We start from the raw sequence: 12,049 nt of genomic DNA on the forward strand, positions 1-12,049 counted from the left end.
AAGCGCGCCCGATTCGGTTGCAGTTGCATCGCTGGTGTCCCCCGTGATAGAATCCAAATGAAAATAAAATTTTCGTGAGGCTTTGCGATGCCAGAAAACCGAGGTCTCTTGAATGCCGAAAAATGGCCAAAAGACCGCGGGCAGACTAGCACCGTAGCATTCCAAGGGGTGCGCTCAGTGAGCAAAATTTCACCGCTCTAAAGAACATTTCTGGCGCTGAAACGTGCCAAAAAGCACAAAAGAAGTGTCCCTCCGATTATGAGCCCATTCACACTTGCGAGTCGAGCTAGGTGAGCTTTCGGCAACGAACTAAGCTGCTCCCTGGCTGCCGTAGTCGTCGCTAAGTCTAACTGTTTTACATCAGCAAAAGCATACAAAACTCTCGAAAGTGCGCGAACGTCGCTCCCGAGAGTTTTCGCTGCAAACGAGAAGGCGACCCGCAGGTCGCGCATGCAAGCGTGAACAACGGTGCTGTCGAGCTGCTGCCTGGTCGCAAGTGACTGCTGGTCGCATGCCCTTTGCCGTGTTCAACGCGAGGAGCTACGCTTACAAATCAGGAAGACGACTTTGGGGAAGCCAGTCTAGAAATTTGCCTGCCGCTCGTCATAATCGGCCTTCATCGCAATAAAAAACCACCCCTAGCTTCGTTGCACTTTTGACAATGCAAACCGACCGATAACTTGCCGAAAACACGACGCCAGGCTGTCAACATGGCGGGTCAACGCAACCACGGTGTTTCCCTGGCGATTTTCTCGGGCCGGTCATGCTTGATTCGCGCCATCTGACCAGACAAACGGTCTAAATGCATGGTAGGGTCATTGAATTTTGTTTTTGTTCGTAGACATCTGTCAATGGCGCGGACGCGACGCTGCACGAACACCGACACTCTAACCATAGAATTAGCACTGTGTCGTCGACAACGGTGCGCCGAAAAACTCAATTGCAAACTTCACAGCTGTACACCTCGGAAAAAAAAACTGCCCGTAATCATGCGAAGCCCCTACTGCAAAACCGTTCAGTTTTCACGATCGTACTGCGTACCTACAAGGAGCGGCTAATTGTTTTTTGAGCACAACACAACCTCAGACTCGAGCCACGGCATTTCCATGACACCCCCCCCCCCCCCCCGCATGAAAGCGACCACTGCCTTCGCGATTCGACATACCCCGAAGGTTGAATGCATGGGTGGCGACAACGGCCTCGTGCAATGCTTGGTCAGATTAGAGCAGGGGTTGCACGCGCCCCGTAAGAACTTGAAACAGCCGAAGCTCACTGCCTTTTTTGCACCTGAATGAAGTTTTGCTTTAGCGAATACATTGTATTTTGACATCCTCGTCGTTGCGGCGCAATTATAGAGCTTTACTGCTCTAGATTTTCTCGTGTAGTTGCTTATATCGAATTAATGCTTATAATGAATTTTTCTCCCATCCCGCTGACTTTGTATTTCACTGGGTTGCCCCATTGTAGTGGTACTGGCATTATATTGACAAATTCTGGCGCTGTACTGATTGATACCTTGATTCATGGTTGTCCTTGTAAAACTAGAACTAAGGAGCTTTTACTCCGATATCACCAGCTATGACGTAAAGACAGCACATGGCACATGATGTAACATGGCCGTCTTGGGCCTCTTCAGGGCCCCTCCTTGAGCACATACCTGCCATTAGGCATAGTAAATTCTAATTGTTATAACAAAATTTTTGGAATGGCGAAAGATTTTCATTTTGCGTCGTATCTTGAGAAATTGTTTACAAACTTCATATGTGCTCAAGACAGTGTGAAAGGTTCTGAATACTGAAAACATTCAAGAGATCTGATTATTTTTAACAAGGCAGCATGTTTACTCCTATGAAAACAAGGAAGTGTGTATTAGCAAGAAAGCGTAATAGCTGGCACATGCCAAAAGACAAAAAAGCACTCACAAGGCGACACTGTAAGTAGCGCTTGATCAGTGTTCCCTCAGTGTTTCTTCATCAGCACTGTGATTAGAAAAATCTAATGTCAAATATGCATTTTAAAGCTTGTTGAGTTGGCTTTTCCACATTGCACATATATAAAATAATGTTGCTGCGCTGTATCGTTGCCAAAATTATGTTAATTGCTTCTACATGATAAAAAGCACAAACACTCTCTGTATTTGCAGCGTTAGAAATCTGAGCGAGACCATCTATAAATGTGCAACACTGAAAAGCCAACTCAACGAGCTTTCAAACGTGCATTTTTAGCATTGGATATTTCGAACCACATTGCCGATAAAGAAAATTAAGAAGCCGCGCTCAGCTTCGCTGTTGACGGCCTTCAATTTCATGATATAATTTTGTCTCCTAAAATAAAAAATAATGAAGTTGATTAGTTAATTTTCGATAATCGAATTGTCGAGCTCTGTAACATACACAATGTCTGCCTTGCTGTACAATCTGCCTGCGAGATCACACTGTTGCATCTGTCACAGTTCTTAAAGTAAAAACCTGTAAATGGGGAAAAAAATCGCCCCGTATTTCTTGTCACTGTAGCCTGCTAAAAAGACTGACGTCTTGCCCCTTTTCTGGCTGACTTTTCTCTGTTCCCAGATGAGCATGAATGATCTGGAGCCCAGGGGTCTTCCTGAAAGAGGGAAATTGATGTTGCACGGTGATGGCAGGAGCATCTGGTTCGACAAGTCTCTGAGTGTCCAGGTGTTCAAGGACGCCACGGCAGGCATGAACTGTGAGCACAGCATGGCTGATGCCCCAGCCATGGCCCACATGTGGGAGTACATCATCACCAGGGAGTGAGTGACCTCGGACCTCTTAGCTCTCTCTCAAGTACAGAAATGATTAGGAGCAGTGCATGGCAGACTTCTTTTTTTTTTTTTGTGGCGATAGCTGCATTACGGTAGCATTTCAAGCCTTCAGCATGGCTGGTCACGTGGTGCAGAGCAGCTGCCAGCGGCGCGGCGTCGTGGCTCATCACGTGGTTCTTCACGTGGTTAGTCACGTGACCAAGTTCCACTCAGCCAGCTGTAGCTGTCACTCCAGGTTTAACCAGAGCTAAACCACCGCCAATTTTTTTTTGCAGCATCAGATTCTTGAAATCAAGTAATTTTGTCAGAACGTGTTTGAAATTAAATGGTGCAGTACATTGCTTGTGTCTATGCAGTGAAACCTTGTCAAAGAATATTTTGTGGTACCTTGGAAAATCTGTGTGCAGAATGGAAGTATGCCGTAACCAAAACAGCCTATATATATTCAAGGCACGGGTCCTAACTGCCCTATTAGGTCCGTGTTTGGGTGAACAGGCGAAGAATGTCTAACGCACACTTTCTCCAACAGTAAAGCTGGGGCCGTCTTCAGCTTCCTTGTCGGCATTGCTTGCATTAGGTGACATTTTACCAGTGATAGAGGCAACAGTATTACTATCGGACCGCGCTGGAGAAGTCTCAGCTGTGCTGTCTATGTCTCTAAACATGCAGAAGGTGACAGCTTTCACAGCGCCTTGCTGGTGCAAAACTTCTGCGAGGAGCCCTTCACGAGTGTTGTCGCCGGCAGTCGTCAACACTGGGCTTCATCCCAACTCGAGATGTGCTGGGGAGTGATGTCACTTGTGAAGCAGTAGATGTGGGAAGTGTGCGATTCAGTACAATGCCAGTGACGCAACAATGCAACAAGATGGGGCCGCATTGCAGTCGTGCAGTGACGCCAGTCAGTCTGCAATGTGGTATTGGTGGCTCCGGTACATGGAGGAAAACGAAAGTTTGATTCGGCCAGTCTAAACAACTGTGTAGTCGCCGTGTTGCGGAGAAGCAGAGTCATGTGGCAGTGAAAAGTGATAGCTATGACGATGGCCATATCCACGTGGCTCAGACTTTGACTGTTTGGACACCAACGCCTGCGAATGGGGTGGCAGCAGGCATTGGGTGAGGCGGGAGAGTGCTCTCTCTCTCTTCAGGCATGTCAGCATCTGCAACTGGGCTCATCAAAAGCTGCACTGTGGTGCCGCCGTGCGTCTCCTGTCGTGTCGCCAGGACCTGCGCACTAGGAACACGGTTTAAGTTGCCTTACAATGCACGCAGTGTAGTTCATGGTGGCTTTATAAAAGACCCCTTCCGCCTTGTATGCAAAAATAGGTATGCACTAACCGAGGCTCTGGTCGTAAGTACTTCACACTAAAATGATGTCTACTTTTTTTTCTGTGGTAGGGTGCTTGAGAAGTTGTACGACGAGTCTGGCCGCTGCATGCCCCCAGGCAAGAAGTACAAGCAGTCCACCATCTTGCGGCCCCAGCGCCTCATCTGGATGATATCCCCTGAGCTGGAGAAGGACATCGCAGATGCCCTGGCCAGTGCAAGGAAGGTAATATGAGGCAAATATCTGCATTCCTTGCTTTTTCCCAGTCAGCTTGGCAATGAAGAGTGAAAGTGCAATGGTGACACCGGGCTGCTTTAGCCATCCAGAATCATAGAATTCTCCCACAACATGTGCAGCTTCACAAAGCACTTTCCAGCCCGTGTATGGTAGCTTCAGCTATATGTGAACTTTGTATAGAGTTGAAGTGGTTGGGGTGTATTATGATTATAAATCAGGGTGGCCACATGCAATGGAAACGTTGATATAGGTGGTCTAACTGGAGAGAAGTGGTTAGTTAAGTGTTATAACTTATTCTTTAAAAGTTAGAAAGCTCTTAAAGCTGCACTGTTTTGGTAGCTGTGTACAAGGGCTGGCTTATGAATATTTACCTTGGTGAATATTTACTTTGTAAGGGAAGGATGATTGATAAGGCTCTGGCCTTAGAAATGATTTATTTATTTACTTTCATTTGTACAAAGGGAAAGTGTTATTCAAGGGTTGTGCGAATATTGAAATTTTCAAATACGAATCGAATACAAATATGAAGAAAAAATGGCTTCGAATATTGGATATCTGTTCAGTACAAAAAAATTTCAGAAAATGATAAACAAGCAAATGTTGTTGCCCTTATTTTTTTCAAAATAGTGTACGGCCTTTGCAACTAAAATAAACAAAACTAGACTGCCTCAGTACCGTATAAAAAAACATGATGTGCACAGAATTGCATACTATGTACTTGATTAGACAGCCTAACAGTATCCAAGCTGTAATTAGGTCATGCAAAACAAAATCCATAAAATTACAAAACTGGCAACCAAGAATAACATGAGTAGTAAAATCTCATTCATTCGGAGTTCAAGGAACCGGAAGAAATGCCTGGATCATCCGAAGGCCTCGATTTATAAAATTCTCCGCCGCCCCCCTCCCCGAAAAAAAAACAAAAAACCTGCCGAAAACGCAAAGATGCAGTAAGGCCATATGAGGCCGCTCCATCGCGTTATAACACCTGTACGCCCGTGACGAGCCGCCCGTTTCGGAGTGCTGAAAGAACGACACAAATTGAAAGCAAGGGGCGGAGGAACACACTCTGGCCTCCCGGAATGGCGAGACGGTTTCTAAAAAGGAAAAAGAAATCACTTGCGACGCACCAGTCGGCGTCCGAAAGCTGCGCGGAGCTGGGATTGGACTACCGGCGAATGCGTGGGCTGAGTTGCAGTTGCCCGTGGCAGCGGCGAAGCTCAGAAACCGAAACTGCGCGGCCAGGCTATTTTTTTTTTACCTAGCGACAGGGGCCTTCCGATCGTTGTCACGCCTGCCGTTATGTTACGCCCACTAAAGAGGTGCGCGGGTTACAGTGCACCATGCAATAGGCGGGATTTTTACAGGATCGCTTGCCCTGTTGCGACAGCTCGACGCGCCCCTTGAGGAGGCTCCCGCGAAATTCTGCAAGTAGGCTTTCTCGCATAGCGTAGTGTTCAAAACGGGATGGCGGAAGTCACGCTCGGAGAGTTATGAAGGCGACAGGACGCATTCTTCGGATGTGGGCATTAAATATGTAACGTATTACGGAAGGATTAAAAAAGGCGATTTCGCGTTGCGATTGTTCGAAGCGGGCCGTCGGCCATCTTGGTCGCAGCACGTGTGATATTTGGGAAAGCCAACTTGCGGAATTTCGCACGAGGTCAAGCCTAGCGGCGTCGGTATGCGATCGGTCCGCGTGATAAACGACGGAAAAGGAAGGGAATAGGACCTCTGCATTGTTTTCTTGGAATTTGTTTACTTGATCATCGGCTAATTTGCCCAGATATTATGGTTTTGCCACGGTCGAATTTATGAAAGTCTGCGCAGTATACGATCGCTGGCGAGTATTCGAGAATTTTTGAATATTGGCAATTCTCGAATATCAGCTTCTCGAATACGAATTGAATATCAAACATATTCGATTCGTATTCGAAATTTCGAATATTCGCACACTCCTATTTTATTCACTTATTAGGGGAACGTACTGTGAAAAGGAATGTGCAATGCTTTTGCTGACACCACTGTGTTCTCCTTTGTTTTCTTTAGGCCAATGATGACCTTGACCTGTTTGTGAAAGACCATGACAGCTGGGGTAAAGGTGTCATCAAGAAATGCAAGGTGAGCATCCCTTGCTTCCTTCTCATTGCTGGCATGCAGGCAAGCAAAGCTGTGAAATGCTTGCTTGTCCTAACACCAGCCTATAGTTGGATACAACTGAAATGACCCTGCTTGCAAAGGGGGTCCTTTGACCACATTGTATCAGACTACAGTGTGTTTTTCTACTTGGCCCCCCTTTTTTGTGTGTGTGTGCACCTTACTGTAAAGTTGCATCTGCCTCAGTGCCTTTCTTTTTTTTTCATATTCATTTAGGCTGTAATAGATTGTGGCAGAATAAACCAAATGTTATACTAGATATTTCACCTTGGTCTTCTACAGTGAAGCCTTTCCCATTTAAGGTCTCTTTAGTGAACCAGTCTGGGTGACGCCTCAGTGCCTTTCTTTTTTTTTTCATATTCATTTAGGCTGTAATAGATTGTGGCAGAATAAACCAAATGTTATACTAGATATTTCACCTTGGTCTTCTACAGTGAAGCCTTTCCCATTTAAGGTCTCTTTAGTGAACCAGTCTGGGTGACGTGTACAAGGTAGTGTCAAGTTGCTTGGTAATTAATTGAACCTGTTGTCTCTCTGTGAGCTTTTAAAAGTGGAACGCTCATTTCTTGTTTATTGTTTTGCAGAATTTCATGTAGTGCTGAGACCTATAGCCGTTAACTAGTTTGGGGTCTAGAAACACATGAGTGTGATTCAGGCAGCGACGTTGTGCATCATTTAGAATAAGATTATCTTATAATTTTCAATTATTTAACACAAAGTAATGCATCTCTGTTGTCAGAATATAAAAATTGATAACAGTAAACAAAAATTCAAATGCAGGACAAATTATGGCAGAATATCAAAAATTACATAACATCAGTGTAAGAAATTGGTGTAATTCAAGAGCATTGTAACAATGATTTTTCAAAGCATTAATGGAGCTAGAGCACTGCTTTAGTTCATGAGGAAGAGCATTCAGGATTTTAATACCGTAAACGCTACTAATGGGCGACAGTTTGAAATTACTGTATAAGAGGTATGTAGTGACAAGGGATGATGAATGGAATAAAGAATCTGAAGAAGAAGCGTTAATACCAAGATCTCTTTTTCATTTCCAGAAGGGAGTGACAGGTAATATTGTCACGTTGGTTTTAAGCGGCCGAGGCGTGGTCAACAGTGGCGTAGTCCTGGACGTGCACTTCCACAACACTTCTTTCTCTTCTTGATTGGCATGCTCATCTGCACGAGCACTGGTGTCAGTATATGTAATTCCTGGAAAAATGGGAGACCGGATTAGTTGGAATTAACTGTGTGTTGATCTAACCGCACATGCAATTGACTGTAATTGGCTGCCTAGTTTGCAAAGTGCCAGTTTTAATGAAACTGACGTCATGTTGCTTTAGGGGAACGCAGCTTTGAACAAACATTATATTTCATTGTTATATCTCCTGTTATATCTCCAGGAAACCGTTCTCTAATGTTATTTTTCCTCTGAATCTTGTAAGAAGGCTGCAGAGTAGGAAATTGTGGCAGAAAACTGGTTCAGGTTTTGTTGCATTCCTACTCAGGTGAAGACAAATTCCAAATTCTAAATTCACAAAGCACAAATTCCGGTTTTCAATTTTTGCAGTGCAGTGTCTCTTGACACATTTAAAGTGAGAAGAAAATTTCATATAAGAAATTTAAATTAAAAATATTAGAGCCACCATGGTTCACTTCCCCGTCAGAAATGAAATTTTGAGACAGCATAAAAAACAAGGCATACAAGTGGATACACCTGTTATCAGAAAATCACTTTGGTCATCCTTTGGGGATTAGAAAGCCGCATCCCCCCCCTTAATTGGAGTGTCATATATGTAGCTGGGTGTGACATCTCTCTCTCACACACACACGCACCTGCACACACACACACACAAAGAGAGAGAGGGATCACAGCTTCTTCAGCGAAGGGGGCGGACCTTGAACTGCCATCTCGAACGCGATTCCCGGCATAACAGTCGCCGCCTCCGCATCAAATTTGCAACCAATGACGGCTCACACATAATTTTGGAAATAAGCCGTAACCTTGTTTCTCCGATGTGTAAAGTTTAGCAAGCCTGTGAATTGGGTAAATGGTCATGAAATCGATAACAACGCACATTTCTGCATATAAACAGATGTAGCCTGACTTCTTGGCTGTCTTTTCTTTCGGAGTTATAGCCGTCACAGGAGCCGCTAACAGAGAGAGCTGATCACCTCTCTGCTCTTCACGCTTTACGGGTCCTTTATTTTTACCTGTACCTCTTATCTGGAGCTTCTGCATGGATAATTTTGCAGGTAGTGCCTCATGTGTGGAAAGGCTAACTGATGAAAGGGTGTGCTGTGTACTGATAGCAGATATGAATCAACTAATCATGAGCGACTGTCGTTAACTAGTGAACCAGTGATTAAACAGTAGGCATATTCTTGGCTCAGCTGCCCTGGATAATATTCTCTTACGTCAGGTGGAGAATGGTACAGTTTTTAGTAGTAAAATTGGATGCTGGTATTGCTTACAATGGAGAATGTCGCTCACATGGCTACCGCTGCAAGCAGAAGGCAAGCTGGAGCTGACATCTGTCATGGGAGAGTGTTCTAGCTGCAATGGTTTGTGCCTGCACGTATGTAGTTTAATTCACATTCCAGTCTTTATGTTTAGGGTGCCTGTTGCTCTTGTTACTCTTACGTTCACAGTACAGTTTTCAAACGAGGTGTTTGAGAAATCAAAAATAAACTGTATTTACACTCAAGCAGTGCGCATCAGGGGCCACTCTTTGGCACGATCCAAAAGTCAGCTCCCCTCTTGAATGAGGATGGCAGCCAGAGACAGGTTGGGGGAAGAAAGGAAGATGCACCTCACGGTGCAGAGAGAAGTAATGTGCACTCCCATTCAGGGATGTGGCTTGAGAGTGCCATTATTCCTTTGTATACAACACTTATGCTGTCCTAATAATGGTTGGGGCATTGGCATGCATATGTTGAATGCACTGTTCTAGGAACTGGTCATAGAACGTAAGCAGTCCCAGAAAAAAAATTGCAGTATCTGCTTGAGTGTGTGCTATTGTCCTGTGTGAAATGAAGTAACAGCAGCAGTATCTTTGGTACCGTAAAAAGTCTGAGGCGTGAACAGCAGAGTACAGGTGACCATTCGCAGCTGCAAAACTTAATGCCACGCTTTGGTATGTACTCTTGTTATGAGGTACCAGAGGCCATTCCTCCGGGCATCTTCTAGTAGAAGCACTTCTCATTCAGTTGCGATAGAAGGGAGTAGCTACGTTCTCTCCCCTTTGTACTTTTCCTTACAACCACAGTTGAAACGGCAGTGTGAATTACGAAAAGACCAGAGAAGGCAGCAGAGGATGAATAGTGAACAAGGGAGCTGTAGTGCTCCCGAAACGTCTTTTCATCTTTTGACTTTGGCCAGTGACCAAGATGAATGCGTTAGTGCTCTGGCCACTTATTCAGTGCCATCGTCTCTTGTTATTTCATTCTTTAATGCTACTGTTGAAACCATTGATTTACTTACCAAAAAGCCTAATTTTTCGTCTTGTTGCCCTGCAACTTGTTGTACTGCGTGTCCAGTATGGGCCTTGTTTCCTCAAAATCTGTTGTGGGCATGTGACTAGAGGGTTCTGCAGGCAGAGGGCAGAGCGAAGGATGGTGAGAAGGAGAAGAGGCAATTGTGCCTGGCACAGTGGCTGAGTGGCTAGGGTGCTCAGCTGTTGAGCTTGAGGACCCAGGTCCGGTCTCGGCCGTGGCAGTCACATTTTAGTGGAGGTGAAGTGCAAAAAGCGCTCATGAGCTGTTTGCACATGAGCTGTCTGCCCAGCTGGCTTAAATAAATCTGAAGCCCAGCACTAAGGCATCTCTCATATTCCATGCATTGCTTCAGGTTGTCAAACCCGGCAATTTACAATTTGGTTTACATTAGAAGCAAATTTGAAAAGTTTAAAATTAAAACAGTACTGATGATGCAGAAATCCCATGTCATGGTGTATGATTGCCTGTGAATTTTTTTCTTTCAATTTATTTTATTTTAAACGTCATTTGCTTTGTGTCAGTTGTAAGTTATTCATTGCTTTCTAATTCTTAGATATCACCAGACGCATTCATCCAAATGGCTCTACAGCTGGCTTACTACAAGGAGAACAAGAAGTTCGTTCAGACATATGAGGCCAGCATGACACGACTCTACCTCAATGGTCGAACAGAGACGGTGCGATCCTGCACGCTTGAGGCCACAGAATTTGTCAAGTGAGTGCCTGTCATCACTCAAGCCCATGCTGAGGTCTTAGGTTGACTGGAGCAGTGTGTGAGATTCTTTGGTGGCATTTATTGAAATACACCTTACAAAAGCTCTCATTATGGTAGTTTTGCCATCAGTTCATGATAACACTGTGATCTTTGACTCTATTCAGGTTGTTGCAAATTTATGCTTATGGGTTGTTCAGGATGCAACGCAGCAGCAGTAGCTTCCCCTTATAAGAGCTTAAAGCTAAACAGCCTATTGAACACCTGCATTGAACATGCACTTAAACGGCTTTGGACTGATAGTCTATTGCATTGGCTGCCAATCTAAAACTGTTGTGCATCTGCATTAAGTTTAGTTTATATCGACGCTCTAAAGAACAATGTTGGCATATGCTTTCAGGTGTGGCAAGCTCACAACTCTTGCTGTGAAATAAGATTTGCAGCTACGTATTTTAAGCTCTCAAAACTGGCACATTTTTCAGACACAAAAGGGCATGGGTCGCCTTGAACCACTGGTAGTGGTGTCAGTGTTGCCAAAGTCGTGAAGGGAAATGTCGTGCCAGCTCATGCTGAAGTGGATGGGTGGAATTTAGTCGTGCTTAAAAGCAGTGGGTTAATCTTGTGATAAGTTAACGAATGTTTAAATGTAAGCAAACCTTGCATTTTGCTTTTCTTTGGAGGTGGGGCTGAGGGTTGGGGTTGGGGTGCCAGCACTTTGCACTGTTCGTTCGTGAATGCCCCAAAACCATCAGTGTTGATGGCAGTACCACAAGCAAATATTTATTGTGAAGTTTCTTCAGCTTTCAACTTTTATGCTTTGTTGTGTGGCAGTGGCATAACTCTGGTGGAGTTTTCAGTAAGAGGCCCTTGACATGACTGCTATTTGAAAATGTCCACATCATGCAGGCATCTATTTATTTATTCACATATACACGCAGGGCTGAAGCATTATTGAGTTACAGGGTATTGAAGCTGCCATTTCAGAAACAGGAATCATACTTTTCTTTGCATTTCTGAAGTGACAACTTCTATGATAGGCAGGAAGACAATTCTACCCTTATTGCATTCCTTAATGTCAAAAGAACCCATAACATACATTTCAGCAATTTTCCTGCATAAAATTTTCTTGAAAGTTCTCCACTAGAAACCTGCATAACAATTGCATATGTTCTCAAGGAATTGTTTTACATGAAATTAAATGACATATTTAGAATCGGCACACAAAATTTCATGTTCCCTGAAGATTTCCTAACTGCGACTACATTAATAATTTTTTTTTCTTCAAGACTAGGCTCCCCTCTTAAACAGGTGAAACGTTTCTTCTATGCATTACCCGACTT

The 12,049-nt window shown here is 44.3% G+C and overlaps 1 protein-coding gene across 4 annotated transcripts in view; it reads left to right on the forward strand.

Annotated features, from left to right (window-relative positions):
- LOC144093519 (carnitine O-palmitoyltransferase 1, liver isoform-like) overlaps window positions 1–12,049 on the forward strand; it is a 114,248-nt gene that overhangs the window by 94,880 nt on the left and 7,319 nt on the right. For all 4 annotated transcript variants that reach the window (XM_077626989.1, XM_077626991.1, XM_077626990.1 and 1 more), the window contains 4 exons: window positions 2,571–2,770; window positions 4,178–4,331; window positions 6,393–6,464; window positions 10,552–10,712. In XM_077626989.1, coding sequence (XP_077483115.1) covers window positions 2,571–2,770; window positions 4,178–4,331; window positions 6,393–6,464; window positions 10,552–10,712 — 587 coding nt within the window. The remainder of the gene's footprint in view (window positions 1–2,570; window positions 2,771–4,177; window positions 4,332–6,392; window positions 6,465–10,551; window positions 10,713–12,049) is intronic.

The sequence above is a fragment of the Amblyomma americanum genome, chromosome 6 (genome assembly GCF_052857255.1).
Source record: "Amblyomma americanum isolate KBUSLIRL-KWMA chromosome 6, ASM5285725v1, whole genome shotgun sequence".
NCBI classification, from domain to species: domain Eukaryota; kingdom Metazoa; phylum Arthropoda; class Arachnida; order Ixodida; family Ixodidae; genus Amblyomma; species Amblyomma americanum.